The sequence below is a fragment of the Gadus macrocephalus genome, chromosome 19, assembly GCF_031168955.1.
Source record: "Gadus macrocephalus chromosome 19, ASM3116895v1".
Lineage (NCBI taxonomy): Eukaryota > Metazoa > Chordata > Actinopteri > Gadiformes > Gadidae > Gadus > Gadus macrocephalus.
Window position 1 is genome coordinate 13,902,289 of NC_082400.1, and position 24,423 is coordinate 13,926,711.

Consider the following 24,423-nt stretch of genomic DNA (forward strand, 5'->3'; position numbering starts at 1 on the left):
ATTAAATTGTCTCAATGTTGTCAATAAAGCTTTGACTAAAAAGCGGTTTGTTGTGGTCAAAGGAATGACGGCAGCACTTCCTATGAACGCAACGAGTCGGTGGGCGGCCGTACCTATGGCGACGGTCGGAGGCCCTACTCGAGCAGGCTAGACAGGGACGACAACACCGACTACAAGAAGGTATTCCAACCGTTTATTGATTATTGATTTTTGTTTCTTGTAAATCCTCGTAGTTTTCTCGGTTTCAGGGTCCCTGGCCGTGTCATGAAAAATGTATGCAGTTCTGCTGAAATACATTTTGCAAAATTAAACGGTTGACGCCAGTCTTTGTGTTTTGGGGCATTTAACTGGTCTTTTTATAGTCTGTTTTTAAAGTCGTTTTTCATGCTCTTCTTTGCAAGCTGACAGTTGGTTATCACTCTGCTGTGGCCTCTTATCCTAAAAATAATAGGATGTAATATAGGACAGGCGTGCACAGCTCTAAAGCAGCACTATATTCTCAGTCTGAGTTGTGCTGTAACCGGGTCTTCTCTCTCTCCCCCAGCTCTATGAGCAGATCCTAGCTGAGAACGAGAAGCTGAAGGCCCAGTTACGCGACACGGACCTAGAGCTGGCGGACCTGAAGCTCCAGCTGGAGAAGGCCACGGCGGTACGCATGACCCCCCCCCTGGTTCCCTCTGGCCCCCACCGCTCCTGTACATTAACACTATCACTTCAGAGGGCTACACGATCTGTTGTATAGCATTAGCACGGCTGTGATCGGTGCTGAGCATTGTGCGTTAGTCAGTCGACGGACATTTTGTTGATTTTATAATTTGGTTATTTCATCAATCATTTTGGTATTTATATTTAAAAATTATATAAAATAAATCTTCTGTTTGTTACTCAATGATATGTTGTGTTTTCAGCTGGTTGCTTGTCCGATAAAAAATCGTTTAATCGATTTTTTTTGTGTGCAAAAAACGCGATACAATCGAAATATGATTATGATTGACATTGCAGTTTTTGGTCAGTTGGCCTTAGCCCCGCCCACTCACTTACCTCCAATGTTTCCCTTCTCCAGAGGCAGGAACGCTACGCCGACCGGTCGCAGCTGGAAATGGAGAAAAGGGTAACCGCCATTTGTTCACCTTTTTTAACACTCCCATATCCGACATGTAACGCTTCTGCCTGAGAGACCCCAAAACGTACGCTACTCGTCTCCTAAAGTCTCAAGTGAGGACTAACTGAGCTGATCCCCGGTGGCTGGCTGCGTGGTAACGTGTGGCTCCCCTGGGTTTATGTCTGAAGGTAGCAGGCAGGCCCCACTATCAGCTGTGGGCCGGTGCTGCTGCTGCTGCTGCTGGTGGTGGTGGTGGTATGGTTTTCTTCAGAGTTTATAGCTGATCTCCACTGCTGGCTGTCCTCCTGTCTCACGCGTTCTGATCGCTGGCTCCAGTAGCAGCTGGGGGGGATGGTCCGCGACACTCGTGTCTCACTCTCTACCTTCTCAGTCTCACTCTACCCCTTTCTGTCTTACTCTCGACCCCTTTCTGTCTTACTCTCGACCCCTTTCTGTCTTACTCCCGACCTCTTTCTGTCTTACTCTCGTCCTTTCTGTCTTACTCTCGTCCTCTTTCTGTCTCACTTTCGACCTCTTTCTGTCTTACTTTCGACCTCTTTCTGTCTCTCTCTCGACCTCTTTCTGTCTCTCTCGACCTCTTTCTGTCTCTCGTCCTCGTCTCATTTTATTTGACTTTCTCTCATGCGTTCTCGCGGTCGGTTCTGTTATTGTACGTGTATATTTATCGTGGCTTTCTAACTTTGTTTTCTCTTGCTATCTTGTCGTTTCTTTGTAGCTCATGTTGTTCTACGGTTCTGGCCTCTATCTCTCACTCTTTCCCTATTTTTCCTACTCTTCCCATTCTCTCGTTCTTTCTCTTGGTTCCCCTCTCTTTCCCTTTCCCTTTACTCTCTCACGCTCCTTTTTTGGGTCCATCTTCCTCAGTCTCTCTCGCATCATTCCTGTCACATGACCTTCCGGGCAGTGTGTGGTCACCATGTCGTGTTTGTCCAGATTCTGTAGACCAGAGTCCAGGAAGGCTCACTGACTCAGACTCGGGTCACCATGGCGGACGAAGGAAACCTCATGTCCCCGCCCCCCTCCCCTGATTGGCCCTTCTTACAGCAGCCATTTTGACATGTCTTGCAGGTTGAAGACAGGTGTAATTAATACCCTACAGTAGTGGTTCTCAAACGTTTTCTACTAGTGTAAGATAATACTAACGAATATAATATGGTTCCTACGTTTTTCGGTAGGACCCCTAATTAACATAAATAATGTATGTGGGGTCCAATGGCAGTGTAAACATGAACATTAAAAGGTTGAAAGTACTCGCAATTTAGTGACAAACATGGGCCTGTGCGTCATGCAACTGTTGGCTAAGAAGCACAACGGCACAGGAGAAATAAATGATAGTTCACCTTTCTTTAAAAAAAAAAAAGAAAATTGTGATTTACGGCGTACCCCCTGCGGTACTCCAAGCTACCCCTAAGGGTACGCGTACCCCCATTTGAGTACCACTGCCCTATAGTATGGCCCTGATATGGTGTATGCGGTCTCACTGGATTGGCATTTCGCCCACTGCACCCGTGTTAACCCCGCTATGACCTGTCAAAATGTCTGCCGCATAACGGGCCTGTTCCCCGTCTGGAATGAACAAAGAGCCCGTCATCTTACCTGGGGTCGGACGGGACCAACAATCCCTCACATGTTCCAGGAATCTTCTTTCTGGAGTCTTAACCCAACTGATCAATATCCCCCTCCCGCTGTCCCACATGTCTTAATTCATCGATTCATCCATTCATCAATTCATCGATTCATTCATTCATTCTTTCACTGCCATTCTGACGCTGAGGTCGCCGAAGCGGTCACCTCACAGTCCTGCGTGTGTTCACGCGTGTGTGTGTGTGTGTGTGTGTGTGCAACACCCCCAAACTTCCTCACCCCTCTCCTCCCTCCCCCCCTGTCCCCGTCCCTCACCCGGTGTCTTTTAGCACATGCATAGCCTGTGTTGTGTTGTGTTGGACCTTTGACCTTTGAACCCTGCAGTGTGTGTGTGTGCGCCTCAGTGACGCTCTTCTTCCCCGCCCACAGGAAAGAAGAGCGCTTGAAAGGAAGATCTCTGAGATGGAGGAGGAGCTGAAGGTAAAGTCCTCCTCTACACACACACATAGGCACGAGCCCGCCCCCCACAGACAAGCCCCACAGAGAACCCCCCCCCCCCCCCCCCCCCCCCCGATACAGATAGACAAACAGACACAGTATTTAAAAAAAGTGTGTTCAAAGGGAGTCTGGACAAGGATCCAGTCCTCAACATGTTGATAATGACCTAGTAGTAGCCTCATTTGAGCAGGAGCAGCTCGCTAACTAACAGCGCCCCCTTGAGGTGACACTGGGAACACATTCCCTCTTCCAGATAATGTTCCACGCTGTGATCCTGCAAAATACATTACAGCGTTGGTTATTTTCCTAGTAGTTACATCACCCAAAGGTTATGAACTTACCCTTAAGCTTCAGGCGGAGGGCAATGGGGGGAAATGTGTCCAATCATCTCAGATTGACGCGTCAGGTGACCCAATAACCACTGAATCTCATCGAGCCATGTTGTGTGTGTCTCCTAGGCCAGTCGTCCATCTCTGTTATCTTAGAGCTCCCCCGTGCATTGCTAGTCGTTACTCGCTGTCTAAACTTTGTCCCCATTTTCTAAACTCTTTGTCCTCTTCTGTGCTCGTGTTCCTCTCCTTGTTCCCTCTTATTATTTCACATCGTCCCTGTATTGTACCCCCCCCCCTCTCCTTTTAACCCACTTCCACATTCCTCCGTTTCCCTCTTCGCCCGTTTTGACCCTCTTCTCTCTCCTTCCACCATCCTTTCATTTCCTCTCTCCCGTTCTCCTGCTCCGCTGTGTCCCCTGGTCCCTCGCCCCCTCCCCGCCTCCCTGTGTCCCCTCCCTCCCCCTGTGTCCCCTCCCTCCCCGTCTCCCCCCCCCCTCCCTGCGTCTCGTCCCTCCCCCCCTTGTCTCCTCCCTCCCTCCCTCCCCCTGTGTCTCGCCCCCCCCCCCTGTGCCTCCCCTCTCCCCCCTCCCCCCCTTGTCTCCTCCCTCCCTCCCTCCCCCTGTGTCTCCTCCCCCCCCCTGTGCCTTCCCTCTCCCCCTGTGCCTCCCCTCTCCCCCCCCTTGTCTCCTCCCTCCCTCCCCTCTCCCCCCCCTTGTCTCCTCCCTCCCTCCTCCCCCTGTGTCTCCCCCTGTGCCTCCCCCCCCCCCCCCCGTGTCTCCCCCGCCCCCTGCAGAGCCTGCCCCAGGTAAAGCAGGTGCAGGCCCTGCGGCAGGTGAAGGAGCGCTTGCAGACGGAGAACCGGGCGCTGGGCCGCGTGGTGGCCAAGCTCTCGCAGTCCCGCAACCGCCGGCCCGCCTCCGCCTGCTCCTCCTCCTCCTCCTCCTCCATCGACCTCTAAACCCAAAACAAACCACCTCCGTCACCACCTCCTCCTCCTCCGTCTCCTCCTCCTCCTCCCTTCTTCCTTCCTCCCCCCTCCGTTCACACTCCTCCAATCCATCCCATCTCTTTTCTGTGCCTTCCATTCGCGCTCCGCCACGTCCCCGTAGCAAGGCAGGTGCCCCAGCCGTCCACACAGTGTGTGTTTGTGTGTGTTTGTGCGTCTGTGTGTGTGTGTTTGCGTGTGAACTCGTTTCCCCTTTTCCCTGTGCTGCTCCAAACCTCCTGGTTTGGAGGTGCTGTCGAGGGGGGTGCGTTTGTTTTGTTCCTCCGAGAGGGGTGGAGTTGAATGGGTCGCTGTCCTCTTACAGCACATCACTAAGGGAAAGGGGGGAGGGGGGGGGGGGGGGGGTGACACAATTAGATCCGAGCATGGTTTTAGACTTCAACTGTCACTCATCAGTAACCCCTGATCTGTGAGCCCCCCGTTCCACCCGACTGTACTGTACTGTAAGGGGACGCGACCCCACCCCCCCTCGTTCCCTCTAAACGCACCCTGACCCCCTGGTTCCGGCCCCGTCCGTCCGAGGGTGCGAGGGTTGCGTTCTGTTCGGGGTCTTGGCTTCCGCTGCATGACTGCGGCCTGTTGGGTATTCAGAGTGTCTGTGGATAGCTTTTCAAGGGGATGGGTATTATTATGATATTGGATTGGTAACGCCATTATCTCTGCGGTGGACTGGTCAAAAGTTGTCCAATTTTGGGAATATACCGTATACATATCCCCGGTAAGCAGGTCCCAAACATGTTTCAGAAGGGGGCGCTATAACTTCCGGTTTCAGTTAAAGGCTCGGGCATGTGCCTCCCGATAATTGAACGATTCTGAAACTTTGTTGTACATTCTGAAACCTTTGCAATTGGGACCCAAAATGTCAGTCAGGATACATTTGGCTGTACAGGAAGATGATCGTGTTTTGCCGTAGTGTGTGTGTGTGTGTATAAAAACAGGTTGATTCGACCATCGTGCGAGTTTATCCCCACCGTTCCAATTGACTCGATACAACCATTGCGTTTTGCGGTTTCACCGAAGCACCTTCCAGGCGCAGCTCTGAACAATCAGAGCCTGCGCCGTCGTGGATTCGACGGAACGTCGTACGTTCTATGTTCTCAAACCGCCCGTCGTAACCTCGTGTTCTCCTGGAAGACAAACCACTCTCGGCTCTCGCTCTCCGCCAAACCACGGCGTTCGGTTTGGGTGAGCGGAAAAAACGAGGTGCTTGTTTGTGCTGTGGGTTTGAATCCCGGTTGGCTGCCTTGCCCGTTGGCAGCAGCGGCCCGGCAGTCATACTGGTTTTGCATGGCTCTGCTCTCTCCCTCGCCTCCCCAGACGTTCGGGGCTCCAGTTTGTGTTTGGTTCCATCCCCTGCCCCCCCCCCCCCCCCTCCCCCCCCTCTCTCCTCTGTCTCGGCACGCAGAGGAAAGCCAAAACCGTTCGTACAAATGGAGGTTTTGTGATTGGTCCAAGTTTGCTGCCTACGCTGCAATTAACCGTTTGCCACCCGGGACCGTCGGGTTTACAGCCAGGTGTGTGTGTGTATGTCCGCACTTTGTCTAACCTCCCTCTCCCTCTCCCTCTCTCCCTCTCCCTCTCTCGCTCTGTCTTTCAGACGCTACCGGACTTGAAAGCCGACAACCAGAGACTCAAAGACGAGAACGGAGCTCTCATCAGAGTCATCAGCAAGCTCTCCAAGTAGACACCTCCCCCCCCCCCCCCAAAGCCCCCGCCAGTCCTCTGCGCCCCCCGCATCCCCCCGCTTTGCCCATCACTACGCCCCCCCCCCCCCCACCCCTCCATGGCAGTGGCCGATGGAACGCACATATTAGATATTAATTGCAACAGACATCAGAAATGAGAGAGATCCTTTTCTCTCGCCCCCGTACCCTTTCTTTACCTCCTATTTGTCCCCCCCCCCCACCTCCACCCCCCCCCCCCCCCCCACCTCCACCCCCAACTCCACCCAGACATCTTATCACCCGGATGGAACCACTGAGTTTACAGAGGACGGGTGGAGCAGGGGCAGCAGGGGACGTAGAAACACAGAGGGTGGGGGGGGGGGGGCGCCTGAGAGTTGTTATTTAACCAATAAGCCTTAGTTGTACATAAGGAAAAAAATGTAAGAAAAAACACTTGTATCCATCTTTCTTTTGACTTTCCACCTCCCTCGACCTCAGAGACACCTTGTTTCACCTCATCCCTCCGACCTGTTGGAGGGATGAGGTGACACACACACACACACACACACACACACACACACACACACACACACACACACACACACACACACACACACACACACACACACACACACACACACACACACACACACACACACACACACACACACACACACACACACACACACACACACACACGTGAGCCTTGTCTCCCCCTTTCATGCCCCACCCAGATGCGTGCACAGGCTCATGCACCCCACCTCCCCCAAACTCTCCCCCCCCTTCCAAAAGTTTTTTGTCTTTTTTTTCTTCCCGACGGGAGACAAAAAAGCGAGAGATAAAGACGAATCTTGCTTTTTCTGAAACAAGACAGAGTTTAAGCTTTCACTTTATGTGCAATATGCATTTTTATTTCTACTTTTTAAACGCTTTAAAGACGAGTCCATTGCCGGTAGGATATTGTTTCCACTCTTCTGCTGTGTCCGAAGCACCCTTTAGCCCCGCCCCCTTTGTTATTTAGCCCCGCCCCCTTTGTTCTTTAGTCGGTAGTGAGGTCGGTTTCTGTAATGTATCGTTTGAATCAGCACATGGCATGCACTCGTCTGTTACTATTAAACATATACCAATCCCAGAGGACAAAAAAAGGTGTGTTTTTAACTTTGTTTTTCGTCTGAGGCCATCGGACGATCGAGAGCACGGCCGCTCTGTTACAGGGGACGGCCCCCCCCACCCCACCCCCCCGGGGGGTATTTTTTGCTTCCTTTACGCGGTTTAAATAGAAAGTGTTTTAAAAAAATAATAATATAATTGCTTCACAACATTTCACACATTGTATCCTTGGAAGAGTGCTGTTCAGTTGTTGTTTTTTTTCTAAGCTGTAGTATTATAGCGAAAAGGTGTTGTCACTAAAAGAAACTTTAAAATATCTTGGCTATGGCTAACCCGGTCCTTTTTAACAACGATGTCTACATGCACTGTCGATACTGTCATACCTTGCCACCATCAAGTCGCCCTGTGCTTCTGAAAACACATATGCATTTCAGTGGCCTTTTAAAGATAGTTCTTCTTTTTTTAAAGATTCTTTTAAAGAATTTTTTTAGCAGAGAAATGTCCGGCAGAATGTTGACTATCTATCCCTTGGTTTTGATTTTATTTGTTGAGCTTTTTCTCCCCATGTTTTTGCTTCCCCCTCCTCGCGCCATCTTGTAAAATAAGTGTGTGGCTTCATACATGCAAGCTGTGCTGTGACAACAACCACTGAAGAGTTCATTAAAAATAAACTTGTACATTGTAAAGTTCCATTGCTTCTTTTTTGTAATTATAGAACTTTATACAACAGATGACCTGGCCTCAGTTCACTCCAGACTATTTGCGTAGCCCTTTTTTGCAAATGGTAGTTTTCTCTATAATGTTGGAGATTCTGAGCACATTGGGAAAGCTACGGTGCGCCGATCCGTGCGTAAAGTGCGTCTTGCGCTGAAGCGGTTCATGCGCGACTTCATCCGCTTCCCTGGACACAAACCCACGAGGGTCATACAAATGGAGTTCCACCAACTTGCAGGTCAGCATTATCTACTTTAACCAAATGGCACAGAAATTATCTTTGTTGACTTTTCATCTGGGTGTTATATTTCAGGATTTTCAAATGTAATTCGGTGCATTGATGACACACAAGTCCCCATAACGGCCCTATCTATAAATGAGGCTGAACAGGAAAGGCTATCACAGTATAAATGTTCAGGTAGGTATACGCAGCCTATATTGGCCATTTCCAATATCTCCATGGTTTGTTAATCCCTGTCGATCCCTTTTTTTTATCATTACTAGATTTGTGATGCTTCCCACATGATCACGAATGTAGAGGCAAAATGGCCTGGTTCGGTCCACGATGCCAGGATGTATCGTGAATCAAATTTGAGCAATATCAACAGGGTGCGTTGCATTATGAAAATATATACCTCATAATTGTTGTGCTTGTGCAAGATGGCTCAAAGTTTGTATTTGATCGCAGGGCATTCGATGTGTATCTCCTATTGATCAAGGGTATTGAAAATACATTTGGGATATTGAAGTCCAGATTCCAATGCCTACGTCAGGTGAACTTAGAGTTTGTCCGGAACGGGCATGCAAAGTAATTGTTGCATGCGCCGTCCTCCACAATATCTCTGCGCAAAGAGATGCCTCCCCCCTTTGACCCGTTCCTCGAGGAGGAACACATTCCGCAAATGGATGCAAGGACTGGACAAATGATGCGAGACCACATTTGCAGAAATCATTTCAATTTAAAAAAAGAAATAAACACCCCAAACACTGTTTTCATCCATCATATTTTATTCTTTAGTTGCTGTGGTAGGGAAAATAATATAATTAGTAGGCTACCTTGAAAAGCAATATCATGTCCACTTTGAATTTCTGCCCAACCTCCTTTTTGACCCGTCAGCAGCTTCATGTAGGCCTACTCCATCTCCAAATCAGCCTTTATTTCCCGCTGAAGATGGACACGGTATAATTCTTTAGCCTAATTGTCATCTTAAATAGAGGAAAATATTGTTTCAACATTCAAGCGACATACTTGGCCAATAAAGTAAGTGAGTAGCCCAGGGATATGTCTTACGTGCTCATATTGCGACCTTGATGTACACGGACCCGTCGCTATCGACCAGTCTGTTAAGAGACAAGTGAGTTCGAGAACACTTAGTTTGGTTTAATCATTATTAATATCATCAATGACTTGGAACTGGCTAGAAAAAGCCCACCTCAGTTCTTTCGGTGACCCATCCACGGCAATATCATCGGCCTCCTGTCATACAAAGAGCAATTATAAGTTTATTGGCTGAGTAGTTTGAGATGCGCTTAACCGAAATGATAATAAATAGGCCCACCGGATTTACAGAAACTGGAGGATGTTCAGTCGTAGCCGGCTCCATTAAAAACAATCTGCATCTTGATTAATTAGTGACGTTTTGGAAAAGAGCCACATATACAGCAGGCATAAAAACATGGGATTTTCTACCCAGCTACAAAAGAACATTTGGAACATTTGCGCTGAGACACGCACACGGTTTGCATGTGTTCAAAGACATAAAAAAATTAAAATACAATAAACCTACATTGAACCAGTGGGTTGGCGGTCGACGGAGATGGCCCCGGACTCTCTGAGGAGGTACCTCCAGGTACCCCCTCCATGCCAGGGCGCCCTGTAATAATGCTCACAGCCAGCTCCTCAACCGGGGTGAAGGTAATTGGAGGGCCAGATCCAGTCTACCGACTGTCGGCCCTCTTACGATTGGCTTTAAAAAAAAAAGTGGCTATTTAAATGCAGGAGGAGTGACAAATAGGCCTATGATATGACCATTTAAGTGCCGGGCTGACAAATATGTAGGACGATGGTGGGAAAGGTATACCGCAAGTAGGTTTTTGTATTTCATTTTTACTTGTTCCAATGATCGTTTGAGGGCCGTCAGATTGCATCTTGGTAGATTACAGATTATGAAATGTTAAGAAAGCTTAACTGAGATAGGCAATGAATAGATTCATAGTTCTAGTAATATTTAGGATAGTGCTTTTGCCATGACACTTACAAATTTACGCGGTCAGCTATCCTCTGCCAGGCTTCATTTCTCTTTAGTGTTACCTTTCCTCACTATCACTACCTTGTCCTCATCGTAACTCTCCAGGAGAACCTGGAGGTCGAGATCGTTGAAATATGCGTCCCGTTTTGCCATTTTCAACAGGATTTCCATGATCATCCCGTCTTTATAGCCTAGGTTTGCCGTGAACACGCACAACGCTGTATTAACCCGTGTTGATTGAACTAATGCATAACCGGTGCCGACAGCTCGGCACAGGGTCAACAAGTTAACAGCGTTAACTCTGTGTTTGTTAAACCTCCGTTCGTGGAGTAGCATACCCCTCTGGTTGCTACTACAAGCCTCCTTATTTCAGAACACAAAACAAACATCAGCTAATTGGTTTGTAAACAGACGGTCTGTAGTGATCTTATTCAGCTTTTCACCGTCTATTAAAACAACTATACGATGCGCATCTTGCAAGCAGGCAAATGTGAAAGGTCACGTTGATGGCCTATCACGTCACCTACCGGCAGCGCAGGTAGACGAGGCTACCAACTTCACTTATATATTATAACACCCCCCCCCCCCCCCCCTTCAGCGCGTGCCTGCCATAATAGAGACCTGCAGGGAGCCAAGGTGCTGGAAGGACCTTCCAGGTGTGCTGCTAGGATAACCGAGAGATGAACACTAACTGAACACTATTAGACTGGAATGTATCTATTCCACTTAAATTATGTATTACAATGATAATGTAGGACTGCAAATTCATTATTTTTCCTTTTATTAGAATTTGAAAAGTAAGACAATTGTATTGTTTTTTCATTCACTATTCAGAAGTTAAAACCAATAGAAATGTTAATACAATTATTATTTATACAAATGAATCCTGTAAAAATGTTCTACATAACTGCAACAGTTAATAATAGCGTTGAACATATAAAAAAAAAAAGGAGAAAACAGACAAGTGTAATCTAACCCTTCATAAAGGGTTGTATTCAACAACTGGGGTTAGATTCTTGAACAATTTATCCTCGTTAAATGACAGCAGTACGACATAAATGCAGTTCTTTCAGATCTCACATACAGATTCTAATTCAGGAAACATTAGTTGTTTGGTGGTTTGTATGTTGCATTATCAAACAAAGGTCCTAGTCTGTTTGATTGACAGGTGAGATGATCAGGGGCGCAGAGTTGTTACCCCCATAACCATGGTACATTGAACAGAGGAATGGATAGAGAGGCTCACTGAAGGTGCAGCCAGTAGCAGAGTAGATATGAACCCTGGCTTCCACATCATAGAAGGAGACCAGACCCTCATCATAATCAACAAACACCCCCACCTTCTGGAGCTCAGCTCTCAGAGGGAGACTGACGGAAGGGTTATCTCTAAATACTAACCCATTCTTGTAGTAGTCCAGAATCCAGTAACCAGTCTCGGGGGTCCACTTGGTCTGACCTTTTCTTTCTACGGACTCTCTGGCCACTCCTAACCACCATCCAGTCTTGTCTTTAACCTGGACCTCAAAGTAAAATATACCTGACGAAAAGCTCTGCCTAGAAAGTACAAATATATTCCATGTAAATCTCTTAGGGTTGTCTGGGAGTACCTTCCCTACACCTCCATCATGTACTTGTTTCCCATCCTCAGACAGGATGAGCCTGGTATGAGCAGTATCAGGATCCAGAGTCAAATCTACTTCATACTGCTGGAACCTCTTCAGTTCAGCATCATCACGCAGCTTCATCTCCATGTTCAGTGTCTCCTCCAGCTGATCCAGGGATCTCCTCAAGGTCCCTGCGTATGACGGAGGACGGACCTCCACCGTGGTCCAGTCCCTGGTGGGTGGAGGATCCTTCAGGGAGCTGAAGGCCTGGAGGAAGTGGAGGTGGTCTTCAGTGTGTGAGAGCTGCTTCACCACTGAGCTTCTTTTGGTTAGATCTTCTATTTCCTGCTCCAGCTCTTTGATGAGGTCTTCAGCTTGTTTCACTGTGGATTTCAGTTTCTCTTTCACCGTTTGGTTGAATTCATCCCGGCACTTTTCAACACAGCCTTTCAGAGCAGTGAAGACCTGCACACCATCGGCTATCTCTCTGTCTGTGTCTTTCTTGCTCATTTCTACGGTGTATTTGATCTTCTTAATCTTTTGTTTTCTCTCCTGGATCATCTGCGGAAATTCAGCCTCCATCTTCCCCAGCTGGGCCGTCTTCACTTCATATTCCTCCTTTAGAGGTACAACAGGATGGGACTTGTGGTCTGCCTCTATGCAGAACAGACACACACACACTTGTTCGGTCTGGCAGAAGAGCTCCAGAAGTCGGTCGTGGTTCTTACACATCCTGTCTTCCAGACGGTCCATAGGCTCGACCAGCCGATGTTTCTTCAGGCCAGCGACTCTCTCATGTGGCTCCAGGTGGGTTTGGCAGTATGAGGAAAAACACATTAGGCAGGACTTCACGGCCTTCAGCTGGGTCCCAGTACAGGCGTCACAGGGAACTTCTCCTGGTGCAACATAAGAATGCTCTTTTACTCGGACAGACATTCTGAATCTAGACTGAGCAGCCAGCTCTGATAAGAGGATATTGACCTGTAGTTCAGGTCTTGGTTTGAAAAGCTTGTTGCAAACAGGACATTTGTACTGGACTTGTTCATCCCAGAACTTTGTAATACAGGTTCTGCAGAAGTTGTGTCCACATGCGGTGGTAACTGGATCGTTAAACACATCCAGACAGATGGAACATGAAAAGTTCTCTTCAAGCCAGGAAGTGTTAGCAGAGGCCATTCCTAAACACAGACGACAAGGTTTATATATTGAGCAATTATATTTTTCTTATTCCATAACGGGAAGAGAGGTTTTAACTTCTCTTGTGCTGTTTTACTCACCTTGTTTTGGTTTCTGTCCGTCTGAATATTTTTTCCACAATGGGTTTCGTTTCCAGAACTGCGCGTCCTCTTCTCTCCTCCCCTAAAAACCTGTCCCTTCCCCTAACACCTGGCTCCGCCCCCACGGACACAGTTCACTGACAAGTAAATAAAAAAAATCATCAATCATCATGTGTTGATTTTCAAGAGTTTTAAATCTGTTTTTTATTTGTTGCGGCGGTGGACCGACGGCCTGCCCTCATATGTAAGCGCTCCTTGTGTTTGACATTTGTATGCAAACTGCCAGGAGCAGGGAGGGGTTGGACAGTGTATATTTGGTAATGGAACAGGTGGGGTTAGACAGTGTTCAAGGATATAAGTGATAATGGAACAGGTAGGGGTTAGACAGTGTTTAAGGATATATGTGGCAATTGAACAGGTAGGGGTTAACTAAGGGGGCATCTTGCTCTATAGGATGCTACAGATGTTGCAGTCATTGTGGAACAAACCACGTTTCAGCTTGGAGTTGAAACCGCTCACCACTACACACAGACCCACAGGCACGCGCGCGCACACACCATACACACGCACGTTGTGTAGCCTACGTATCATTGACTCTCTTAGCGCCTTTATTTCTAAAAGGCGACTAACGAGTCACGAAAACACTTGGCGACTTACTCAGACCATCAGGGAGAAGGTGTAACATATAAACGTGTGATGGGGTTATTCATTCCCATGCTGCTGACTGCTCAGAGGTATCTCGGTACGTCTCTCCCTCTCCTCGCGCCGTCCAGCCAGTCAGTGGGCGTCAGTGTTGCCAGGTGGGAAATGTAGGATTATCGTACCAGCGACATAATCAAAATAACAAGTCTATTGATGCGCTATATAGTCACTCGAGTGTTGAATAGCATCTAACAGGCACTCACGGCTTTGCGTTGGTACGGAATGGATTCATCAGCAGCCCCACAGTTGCGTTAGGCTAACGTGTCCCCCATAAACAATGACGGGTGGGAACTAATGAGCCAAATCATGAGGCCTGGAGGCCACCCACTGTTAGGAAATAGACATAGCACCAGGTTTAAAAGGGAAATAGTATTCATGATAACTGACAAGAATAAAGATCTGGTTTCACATATTGAAATTTTATTTTCAGAGAAACAACATTGTCTCTGTCCTCAAAATGACAACAATTCATAAAATAAACAAAAACTGCACTTATGAAAACTTAATAGTGCCTACACCAGGTTCTAACTTAAAATAAAGTGCAGTTCTATGTGATTTTTTGTTTTATGTTCTGTTCTGAACATAGTAAGGCAGCTAACATATGTTGACATGTTGCAGGAATGTCAAAGACTGTATTTCTCTTTGCTATGGTGCTTAAAACTCAAATAAAGATATTGTGGAAAAAATAAATAAAATAAAGTGCATATATAACCTGGCTATATAAAAAGGTTCTTTCATTTTCTTTTCCGCGCTTCTCCAGACCGGGCCGAGCCGTCTCTGCTTCTTCTTCTTTTTTTTCTTTTTCTTTTTTTCCTGGGGCGGGCGCAGCGGACTATTCAGCCAATCATTGCCGTTGTTCTGAGGCAAGCTCACATTTAGAAAAGCACGATTGGCTTGAAATTTGTCACATGGAAAGAGATGCCTTCAGGGTTCACAAAAAGAAATCCGACAGACAGTTGCGACAGGCTGATTACAGCCGATTACAACCACACATTCACTGAAAATCAAATTCAAAAGTCAAATTATCGTATTTTTGGCCTTTTTTGGGATTATTGATCGTACATCGTACAGAGGGCCAAATTATCGTACAAATACGATAATTATCGTACACTTGGCAACACTGGTGGGCGTGGCTCATGGGGATTAGGACTCCACACGAGCGGGAGCGTCAACGTCCCCATAGTGATTCACTATGAACTCCCCCAGAGGGAGTTCAGTCGTACAACATCTATTTTAGATTCAGAAAACTAAATGGGGTAACCTTTGACATGTGGAGGACACACGTAGTGTGTAATGTACGACAATAATGAACACAATCCTAGATGAGCTCTGGAGGAGATCAGAGATAGGCCTAAGAGAAAGGAGGATGAGGAGAGGAGAGGAGGGAAGAGCTCACAAGACAAAGTCACAATACTCACAAACTTGGGGTGAAGCTAATCAGCTGGGTTCCCTTTAAGAAAATAAACAACCCCAACGCCATAATATACAAATAATATAGCCTACGCCATAAAATAAACACCAACGACACCCAATAACTGACCCTTAAAATTGACCCTCTAAGGGATAATACATTTGATAAACCAATATTAATGGTAAATTATACTTGATTTATATTTACGTGTGTCTGTTTTCGAGTATATTTCAATAAATTAGATAAATAATCTAAATATGAGTAGTTTTAGTTGCATATTGCAGATTTATATTGAAATATTTCAATAAAACTCTTAACTAGACAGAATAAACTAATTGGAAGCTCACCTACCTAACTTTCGTAAATATGATACCATTTCGTTAATGTTGGTGGTTATGCCCTGTTTACACCTACCCGATAGTGGGCCCCGATGGTGCCCGATGGCTAAATCAGCAGCTATCGTTATAACATCGGCAAATAGCGTGGTTGCATCGGGAAACACCGTTACTCTTCCCGGGAACATCGTTAGACAACGGGAAGAAACGGGAAGAAATGCTCAATGATCGGGCAACAACGGGCAACATCGGCAAAGAACGAACATGTTTGTTAATTTTGGGTCTATCGGGGTAGAATCGGTTACCAGGTGTTGCTATGGGCTAATCGGCTATAATCGGGAATAGAACGGGAGTATAACGTAAGACATCGCAAATCGTTCGGGAATTTTCCTGGGCACATCGGCTATATTCGTTAATCTTCCGCGCTTTATCGTGTTTTATCGTCTTTATATCGGCAACCTCAACACACGAAAGACCCTCGAGAACCCTAGACAAATGACGATTGTGAGTGACCAGATTGTGTTAAGGAAGACCCTCAATCTGCCACTTGGGTATAAATAGGGGGTGATGGATGGATGTCCTACTTTTATAATTACAGGGTACTACGCCCATTTAGAACCGGCGTTCTATTATTATAAAATCGCTATTGTAATATAAATAAATATATAAATAAATATCAGTCTAAACCAGTCTCCCCTTTGCCTTCTCCCGAAATGACGCCAAATGACGCCAAACGCGTCATTTGACGTGTTTGGCGTCATTCGAAATGACGTCAAATTACGCCAAAAGCACTTCGGGTGTCTTCCCTGGCATACATCATTATGTTATCGTTATAACATAACGATCATACATTTTTAGCCCGATGTCACCCGAATCACCCCGACTTCCACATCGGTGGTCCATCGGCCATTAGCGGCCATTAGCGGGATGGTGTAAACGGGGCATTAGTGAGGTCCCCCCTTCACTGTAAAGCGTCTTTGAGTGTCTAGAAAAGCGCTATATAGCCTAAATTCAATCCATTATTATTAGTAACCCCTAATTACCCCTAATAACGTTTTTTTCATAAAGTCATACTGCAGCCTATACCGTAAGTCGAATACTCTTGAAAATTGCAGGTTACCAATAACCCCCTCTACCCATAAACCCAAATGTGTGGTAATGCACCCAAAGGTGGCGCTATTGTAAAGAATCATGAGTTAGGCTTATTTCTCCTCACCAGATTGACCTGGACTCAAAATTCTTTCAGAATATTAATGTCTAGAATCAGACGCATTGATAAAACCCTGACATGATAAAAAGATTCACAGGGTACAAAAATAATCAAAAATTCACCAAAATCGCCACATAAAATCTTTAGACAAAGCCTCACAAAAATCATCAAACAGAACATGACATTCCGTCATTGCCACTCATTTAAGAATCACAACAGTGCACAGCACCTGATATTCATCAGGCCATCAACATTCCAGCTCATACGTTTCCAAGAATCGGACTGCCAAGACACTGTATGGCATATTTTTCCTTCATAATTAACTCTGTCATATTTATATTTCTTCCGTTAGTGTTCTTGACTACAAATGTTTAATTTCCCCAGAATTTCAAAGATTTTTCAGGTGTATGCTTTGAAGAAAGCCCTTAATTCACTTGAGAAATGTGTACTTCGAGTTTCCTGGATGTTGTGTGCTTATCAATAGACATTTTGACCATGTGAATGAGGCTGCAGTTCAGGTTTATAAGTGGAACATCTTTCCTTAAATATGACAATTATATGTTGTATTTATATATCTTTCATCAGTGTGTTCTTGACTTTTAATTTTGCTCGGACCCTGTAATCACCGCTTGCGGTTATATTTATTATTATTATTATTATTATTATTATTATTATTATTATTATTATTAATAATACTATGTTCGGTCACTAGATGGCAGACTAGGCTATAAACATCACGCTTGCACACATCGTTTTAAATCCGGTAGCAGGGGGGCCTCCAAAAAGAGGGGAACCACACTCCCTAACGAAACTACAAGCTGATGCATACTTTCTAACAGAAAATTTCGATATTTGCATGTGAGAAAAACGTTAATGCTCTGTTTGATATAAGTTATTAAAGGTTGAAGGTTAGAGAAGAAATGTGTTGTGTAAATCACATCATCTTACTATCAACAAAAAGTAGTTGCATCCATTCATACATTTTTTTCTCCGATCATATTCCTTGAGAGTGAAGTTCAACATTTCACACTCAGTCGCCAGTGTTGAATGTAGGCAAATTAATTTCCCAAACTTTGAAGAAGTAGAAAACTGCTACAATTGCTCTTTAGATGCTAAATACGCCGCAATTCAACCTTTTTCGCCCCTTCGCCGGACTTCCAGTATGCAATTTGGCTGCGGTGGAAGAGGCATAAACAATAATTTTCCTTATTTTCCTTTCAGAACTCTACGCCCTGTGACGCGGTGTTTGGTGTCTATGTAAAGGACCATTATCTCACCCGTGACCCCCAGGTGGGATGTTGATTTGCAATAACAAGCTATTTAAAGTCTACCGGCCCGACCCACATGATCCCTCCAACCCCATGAAGGAGAGATCAACCAGCTGGTACAGTCCACTATCTGCTGTTCGGTTTATCTATACAGCATGGGTAAAAAAAACTCACACATGTTACGTCACTATAGGGTAGATTGAATTATTAAGTTACGTGTATAGCCCTTAATCACAGGTAGGCCTACAGTCTAAAAGGGCTTAACAGGCCATATATGTATCCACCCCTCTGACCCTAGCCCCCCCCGGGGGCAAGAACAAACTCCCTTTAAATGGCAAGGAAGAGATCTTGAGAAGGAACGCAGATTGGGGGATCCCTCCTTCCAGGGATGGAAAGGAGTGCAAGGGGGGGCCATAATTGATGATAATTTAATAGATTCTACACTATTTTCTACCTTTCTCTAGCTCTCTCGCTGCGTCCACCCGCTTCCATCCCCCTCATCCCGAAGGTTTGGGGTCTTCGGCCATGAGCCTGAGGCGGTGGCGCTGAAGTCTCGTCTCGTCTCTGGATCTCTGACAGACGGCCAGGTGAGATAAGAGATGGGCGTGTAAACACCGGGGACACGACCACGGGCCACATCCACGCTCTGGCTGGAGGAGGCGTGGAGGTGACCCATCCATGGCATTGGTCAGAACCGCCCCCCAAAATAAAATACAAACATTGCGGATGATTCGATCGTCCTGGCTACGAAACTAGGACTTTGCATGTCGTTTTTGTTAAACTAACCACGTATTTTTTCCCCAATCCTAATAGGCCTACTTTAAACGTTATGACTGTCTTCGATAATATCAAATTGTGCACTTCCACCTCAGCAAAATATTGCATTTCATGTGAAACTCACATTGAGAATGCATGATTGATAAGACATGTGTTACAAAACGACAGATGACCACATTAGTTGTATTATTAGGTTCCCCACTGTTCCTTACCTATTATTATTATATACCTATTGTTATTCGGAAGTCAAACCTAAAGATCTTATTTTAAACTAAATCCATCTTAATTGTTGCTTTCCCGGGGTTCAACACTAGGTAGAGCTGTTGCTTATGAATGAGGACAGCTCGTCCTAACCGCTTTTTGTTGAACGAGATGTGAGGACTGGTTGGAGGTTAAGCAGGTGGAGACAGAGGGGATGAGGTAAGAAGTGGAGAGAGGATTCGACTGGAACGGGTTGGGCCTCATGGGTCATTTAGGATCATTCCTCTTTTTACTATCGTGGCCCATGAGTTTTAGGTGCCTGTCGTGTTTCTCTGGTTTACAATAACCGGAAGGAAAATGTATTTTCATCATGGCTGTAAAAAGCACTGTGAGGAATGTTTAGTGCTGATTTATTTCCATTTTGTACGGTATAAAAATATCTATAATCATTGACCTGATAAACTAGAATATTGTCATCCCTTTGATGGCCCTCTTGCTGAACCCCTCATACGACTCCTCATACTTAGTATTATCTCTTAGGCATGCACATCTCTAATATATTTGTATCATATCCATTTTACAACAATAATCATCAAATCAATAGTCCTTTTAATAATCATAATCATTATCATTATAACAATTATAATAATCTCCATGCCCTCTTTTGGAATCTCATTTTAAATCCAACCGTTAATTTTTGTCATAGAAAACCACTTTAAATACACAAACGTTATTGCATGGCGGCCAATGTGTACTACTCCTGCTGTTTCCTCTCCTTGTGTCCTTCCTTCCTTGCTTCCTTCTTCTTCTCTGACCTCCTCAGGTATCGATGAGCCGGACGTGGAGTTTCCGAGACCTACCTTCGTGCAGTACGTCTCAACATGTTGGATCCCAAAGATCAGAGTCCACTGTGTGCTATTGATTACATGCGTGGCGGCAGAGTTCCCATGAATCGCTCTAAGCCAGCATCGCTGTGTTTTATAATAATTCATATTGGCAATAGATATAATAAATACTTTTACTGAATCCAGGAGGGACTGCTACAATGGTTTGAGAGAGGAGACACTGGCTGGCGTGTGTCTATGTCTGTCCGTCCGTCTGTCTGGCTGTGAATGCACAGTGTTGCTGTTGCTGTGCATGGCTCAGTGCCATGATGTTGTCTGCTTTAGTAATCCCATCACATTCACATATGGCTACTGGATCCACGAGATCACGAACAACCTTGCTGAAATCCCTCTTCCAGGCTTAAATATACTCGGATTGAGTCGGAAAACCGCGGCCTGGACCAATCAGAGCGTCCCATAAGGAACTTCATGATCTATGTGACAGACATGAGAGACACATGGCTCATCCAATCACCTGCCAAGTATTTGCCCTTTCCCCAAACAGTTTCAAAGGAGGCCTTCCCAGGTGGTTCTGTGTAACAAATCATCTGGCGCCTCAGGTTAATATTGACAAGCACAGGTGATTATTCCTCAAATGTCAGAGGCAAGACTTGAGATGGTTTCAAAATCTAAAGGCTTGCAATTCTAATACCAGAAAAACAGTGGGCCGTCTTTTCTAAATTAATCCACTAGCACAAGGATTACCAGAAGTAGCGAGGGGATGTCAGGTTACGTGCAGTCGTGTGGTCTCTCTGCTTTCAGAGTGGCTTGAGGTTTAGGGAGTAGCTAACTTATTCTGGTTTCTTTTAACACTGGTGATGGAGTATTTTTTATTGTAGTATGACCTGCCTAGAGGCCTGCATGTTTAGTGGTGTGATAGTGTCAGGATGTTTAATTTGATTAATCTGATGACAATGCAGTTGTAATCGGTATATTATCAGTGTCCAAATACCCCCAATTCTCAATACTAGTTCCCTAAATAGGGTGCTATGCAGTGTTCATTATATATAGGGTTTAGGAAATTAGGCAACTGGTGAGTAAAATAAAACTTAACGTTAGTCTTTCAATTCTCCTTCGTCCACACACAACAGTAAGCACCCCAATACATTTATTTTCTCCGTTAACCTTTGTAATGTCAAGAGCTGTATGCTTGTTTGCTCAACCGTATAAACCCCATGCAGTGACCTTTTTACAACGCCGCGAGTCTAAAGGTGATTGAACATCGTTGACCCGCTGAAAGCAGCCTTGGAAAAGTCTCCGTACGATAGAGTTTCTGAGCTATAGGGTGATAAGTGTGTTATCCCAGCAGGGCCTTTGATTCCTGAACATAAGCACCCGCCGGTGTGGTCTAAAGCTCTTAAGGGGAGAAGTGTGGGTTTGGCTAAGAGTGTTAGCCCTGATGGGTCCATGTGGAGGGAGTCAACGCTAATGCGAACAGGAATTGGATTCTGTTGGAGTTCCTGAGGGGACTTATTGGAGCTAGGCCTATGAGTTTCAACTGTCAACACAGGCCGACAAGAAGTGGTGTTTAGTGATGCGTGAAAAAGGAATTTTATCCTTTGTGGCATCGTTGTTTCAGGCTAGGTATGACTCTGACAGTGGTAAATGTTTAACACGTGGTTATTCAGAGACTCAAGGTAAACTAGCTTGCGTTCTGGAGCTGGTTCCTCGAACACGACTAAGAATTCAGGTTATATTGGCAGTGGGCGGAGTGGTAAATAAGCCACGCCTACAGGTTTTCATTTACCCAGGTAACCCTTCAGTCTGTCTTCACTTGGGTGGAAATGGCAAAGAGTATGAGTAGCCTACTACTAATATCCAATTAGGAGCGAAAACGGTTAAGACTCATTAAGGTCTGTTCATTAATTAATTAATAGACAATACGCAACAGGCAGAGAACAAAACAACACCACACTTTGTTTTCATTCACTGTATACGGGCCTACAATGAGATAATTATAAATCAATAACGATTAACATGAACTATTGTTTCAAATTCTTCTCACTCACAGGTCCAAACCCATGAAGGCTTTGCAGCGGATTAACCACCTCGTGTGTCGTCATGAACGACAGTTATGCAGCGGCACACATTCATGTCAGCATCCATCGCAGCGTGTGCACACCACTCTTTCATCTCGCTGTGCTCTATTGTGTGTGTGAGAGAGTGACAAAAGAGCGATTCTGCACAACTACACGCCCAATGCGGGAGGCCCATACACGTCACGTTTAGCATATCGAGTATTTCAGCCGGAGAGACACGCATTAGGTTAATCTGGGATGCTGGGCCCGTGGTGACTGAGTGAGTCATCCGTGTGTAGATACGGCCCGGCCGGTAGGGAGTCGTCGTCTGCCCTGGGCCTGTGAGATCTGCGTAGGCAGGAAAACGTGTTTTCCGTAGGAATGTCGAATGCAAACACAATAAATGACACTGGCCTTTTGGGAGATGAACCGAATCACACGCACACGAGACGAGTGTGTGTGTGTGTGTGTGTGTGTGTGTGTGTGTGTGTGTGTGTGTGTGTGTGTGTGTGTGTGTGTGTGTGTGTGTGTGTGTGTGCGTGTGCGTGTGTGCGCGTGTGCGGCTTCAAGCCAATATCATTTCAAAATCAAATGATTAAGGTCTACAAATACATTTGTGAACTTTACACATCCATTTAAAGTTAATGCAGACAGATATACAATTTAAAAACGAAAACATAAAACCACTTCACTGATTAAAAAATTGTTGTAAAGCCATTAACAAATTCAATAATTATCAAGACATTATATTATTTATTAAAATGTATTATTAAAATCTACCACTGACTTTTTAGTAGCCATGCCCAACTTTTATCCCTCGTGTATTTCCGGGAGCACTCGGGTGCACTCGGGCCGGCCCGGCGCGGAGGGGCAGAGCTCCGTTGCTGCTCGTGCGCCAGACGGTCGCTCCTCATTACCGCAGAGCCTGACGACACCTGAGAGTCGGCGAGAGCACCGAGTACACAGGTGAGTTCACACTTTACACCTCCCTAAAGCACGTAGGCTTCGCCTCGTAAGCGTTTATGTTGGCTTCGGTGTGCGTAAAAACTAAGTTAGCCTCCAGAATAAAAGTTGAGTCGGGCTGATCTGTAAGTTTCCTGCAACTTGTGGTGCGTATCCTGGCTGTGACGTAGCCTGGATAAATGCTGATCTTTCGTGATGACATCTGCTCGGTATCTATGCTGAATGATTGCATTTTATCTTATATCAAGTCTTATTTCTCTCTTTATAGAACCCCCATCGCCCCCCCACTGTGAGGAATGAGGAACCATTAGAAGCTCTGGTCCGGCTGAGAGGAGCTTAAAGTTGATCGTGCACTTTCCCCAGGAGCGCGCCTCTCGTTCCCGACCCCAATCCACGCAGACGTGCTCTTGAATAACCATCCGCTCAGAGGCATCATGGCAACGGGCGGATTCAAACCCAACGCCCAGACGGACTTCCTGGAGGAATGGAAAGCCAAACGCGAGAAGATGCGTCTGAAGATGCTGGGGGACATCGCCGCGGCAACCGGCGCTAGCGCGGGTCACCCGGGTTCAGGTACCCCGGGCGCAGGTACCCCCGCAGCCCCCCTCGGCACAAGCCACAGCAACAAAAGCACCCCAAACATGGAGCTCAATAACAATGGGAACGTGGAGCGCGGTGGGGGGTCCGCCGGGAACATCGCGTCCGCGGCTCTGTGCCAACCCATAGCGCGGTCCATGTCGTCCCCGGCCCTGAAGAAACCCGAGGCGGAACCCCATCCCGGGCCGGCCCCGCCAGGGGGTAACCTGAAGAAGCAGTCGGATCAGAAGGCTCCTCCTCCTCCGTGCCCGTCGGTGGAGTCGAGCCCACGGCGGAGGTGGAGGAGGTGGACGGGGACACGTCCAGTCCGTCCCCCGGCAAGGGGAAGGACAAGAAGTGCGCGGGGCCCAGCGCCAGAAAAGGCAAGGGACAGATAGAGAAGAGGAAGTTGCGGGAGAAGCGGCGATCAACAGGTGTTGTCAGTATACCGTCCAACGAGGTGAGTCTTCCACCCCCACTTTGTTTGTTTGTGTGTTTGTTTGCCATCCGTTGCTTTGCGAGCTTCTTCAGTGTGATGGTGGGCACACAAGTCATAGCTGTCAATTACCCACAGAACTACCTGAAGCACCTTGCAACATAACAAACATAACAAACATCGATTTCTGTTCAAATCCTGTACACACAGGCACACGCACAGTCCATATATACCTACAGCACACACACAAAAAAGTGTGTGCGATTAAAAAAATAAAAATACTGGTTTTTATAATGTCATGGGAAAATGCCTTTAGATTAACATCCAGGCCAAAAGCCAAATCCAATGCATGAGCATGCAGGTATGAACAGGTGCTCAGAAACACTTTGGAGGAAGTCCCATAAGCGATAAAGGAAACCACCTCAGCCCTGCAGAGAGGTTGTGGTCAAACTCCACAACTCAGACTTTGACTGTGGTGTTG

General features: G+C 46.2%; 3 protein-coding genes and 3 long non-coding RNA genes across 13 annotated transcripts in view; 3 read left to right on the forward strand and 3 right to left on the reverse strand.

Annotated features, from left to right (window-relative positions):
- The window catches only part of ppp1r12a (protein phosphatase 1, regulatory subunit 12A), a 47,272-nt gene extending 40,816 nt beyond the window's left edge, over positions 1-6,456 (forward strand). For 4 of the 7 annotated variants that reach the window (XM_060038571.1, XM_060038566.1, XM_060038565.1 and 1 more), the window contains 5 exons: positions 63-180; positions 545-649; positions 1,064-1,111; positions 3,137-3,187; positions 4,331-4,647. In XM_060038571.1, coding sequence (XP_059894554.1) covers positions 63-180; positions 545-649; positions 1,064-1,111; positions 3,137-3,187; positions 4,331-4,495 — 487 coding nt within the window. In that variant the 3' untranslated portion in view covers positions 4,496-4,647. Of the gene's footprint in view, positions 1-62; positions 181-544; positions 650-1,063; positions 1,112-3,136; positions 3,188-4,330; positions 4,648-6,140 lie in introns of those variants that run through there. The other 3 variants (XM_060038567.1, XM_060038570.1, XM_060038568.1) reach the window with 2 other exon arrangements.
- On the reverse strand, positions 1,389-1,713 carry LOC132447670 (uncharacterized). The gene is made up of 2 exons (XR_009523171.1): positions 1,635-1,713; positions 1,389-1,592 (listed from the first exon to the last, which is right to left on the reverse strand). It is a non-coding gene; the product is annotated as an uncharacterized LOC132447670 (long non-coding RNA).
- Positions 6,457-8,047: 1,591 nt separating the features above from the next.
- Positions 8,048-8,755, forward strand: LOC132447669 (uncharacterized). Of its 2 annotated transcripts, XR_009523170.1 has the most exons (4): positions 8,048-8,269; positions 8,345-8,449; positions 8,536-8,640; positions 8,720-8,755. It is a non-coding gene; the product is annotated as an uncharacterized LOC132447669 (long non-coding RNA). The 2 variants fall into 2 exon arrangements; XR_009523169.1 differs by having other exon boundaries at positions 8,048-8,449.
- Positions 8,756-11,044: 2,289 nt separating this feature from the next.
- LOC132447671 (nuclear factor 7, brain-like) lies at positions 11,045-13,316 on the reverse strand. The gene is made up of 2 exons (XM_060038574.1): positions 13,162-13,316; positions 11,045-13,062 (listed from the first exon to the last, which is right to left on the reverse strand). Exon 2 carries the CDS (start codon positions 13,058-13,060, stop codon positions 11,429-11,431), a length of 1,632 nt encoding a protein of 543 aa, XP_059894557.1. The 5' UTR covers positions 13,061-13,062; positions 13,162-13,316; the 3' UTR covers positions 11,045-11,428.
- A 2,348-nt stretch (positions 13,317-15,664) lies between these two features.
- Positions 15,665-16,412, reverse strand: LOC132447680 (uncharacterized). Its single transcript, XR_009523176.1, has 2 exons — positions 16,216-16,412; positions 15,665-16,149 (listed from the first exon to the last, which is right to left on the reverse strand). It is a non-coding gene; the product is annotated as an uncharacterized LOC132447680 (long non-coding RNA).
- A 6,364-nt stretch (positions 16,413-22,776) lies between these two features.
- The window catches only part of pawr (PRKC, apoptosis, WT1, regulator), a 38,807-nt gene continuing 37,160 nt past the window's right edge, over positions 22,777-24,423 (forward strand). The window contains 3 exon segments of the mRNA XM_060038572.1: positions 22,777-22,933; positions 23,199-23,781; positions 23,784-23,966. Coding sequence (XP_059894555.1) covers positions 23,365-23,781; positions 23,784-23,966 — 600 coding nt within the window. The 5' untranslated portion in view covers positions 22,777-22,933; positions 23,199-23,364.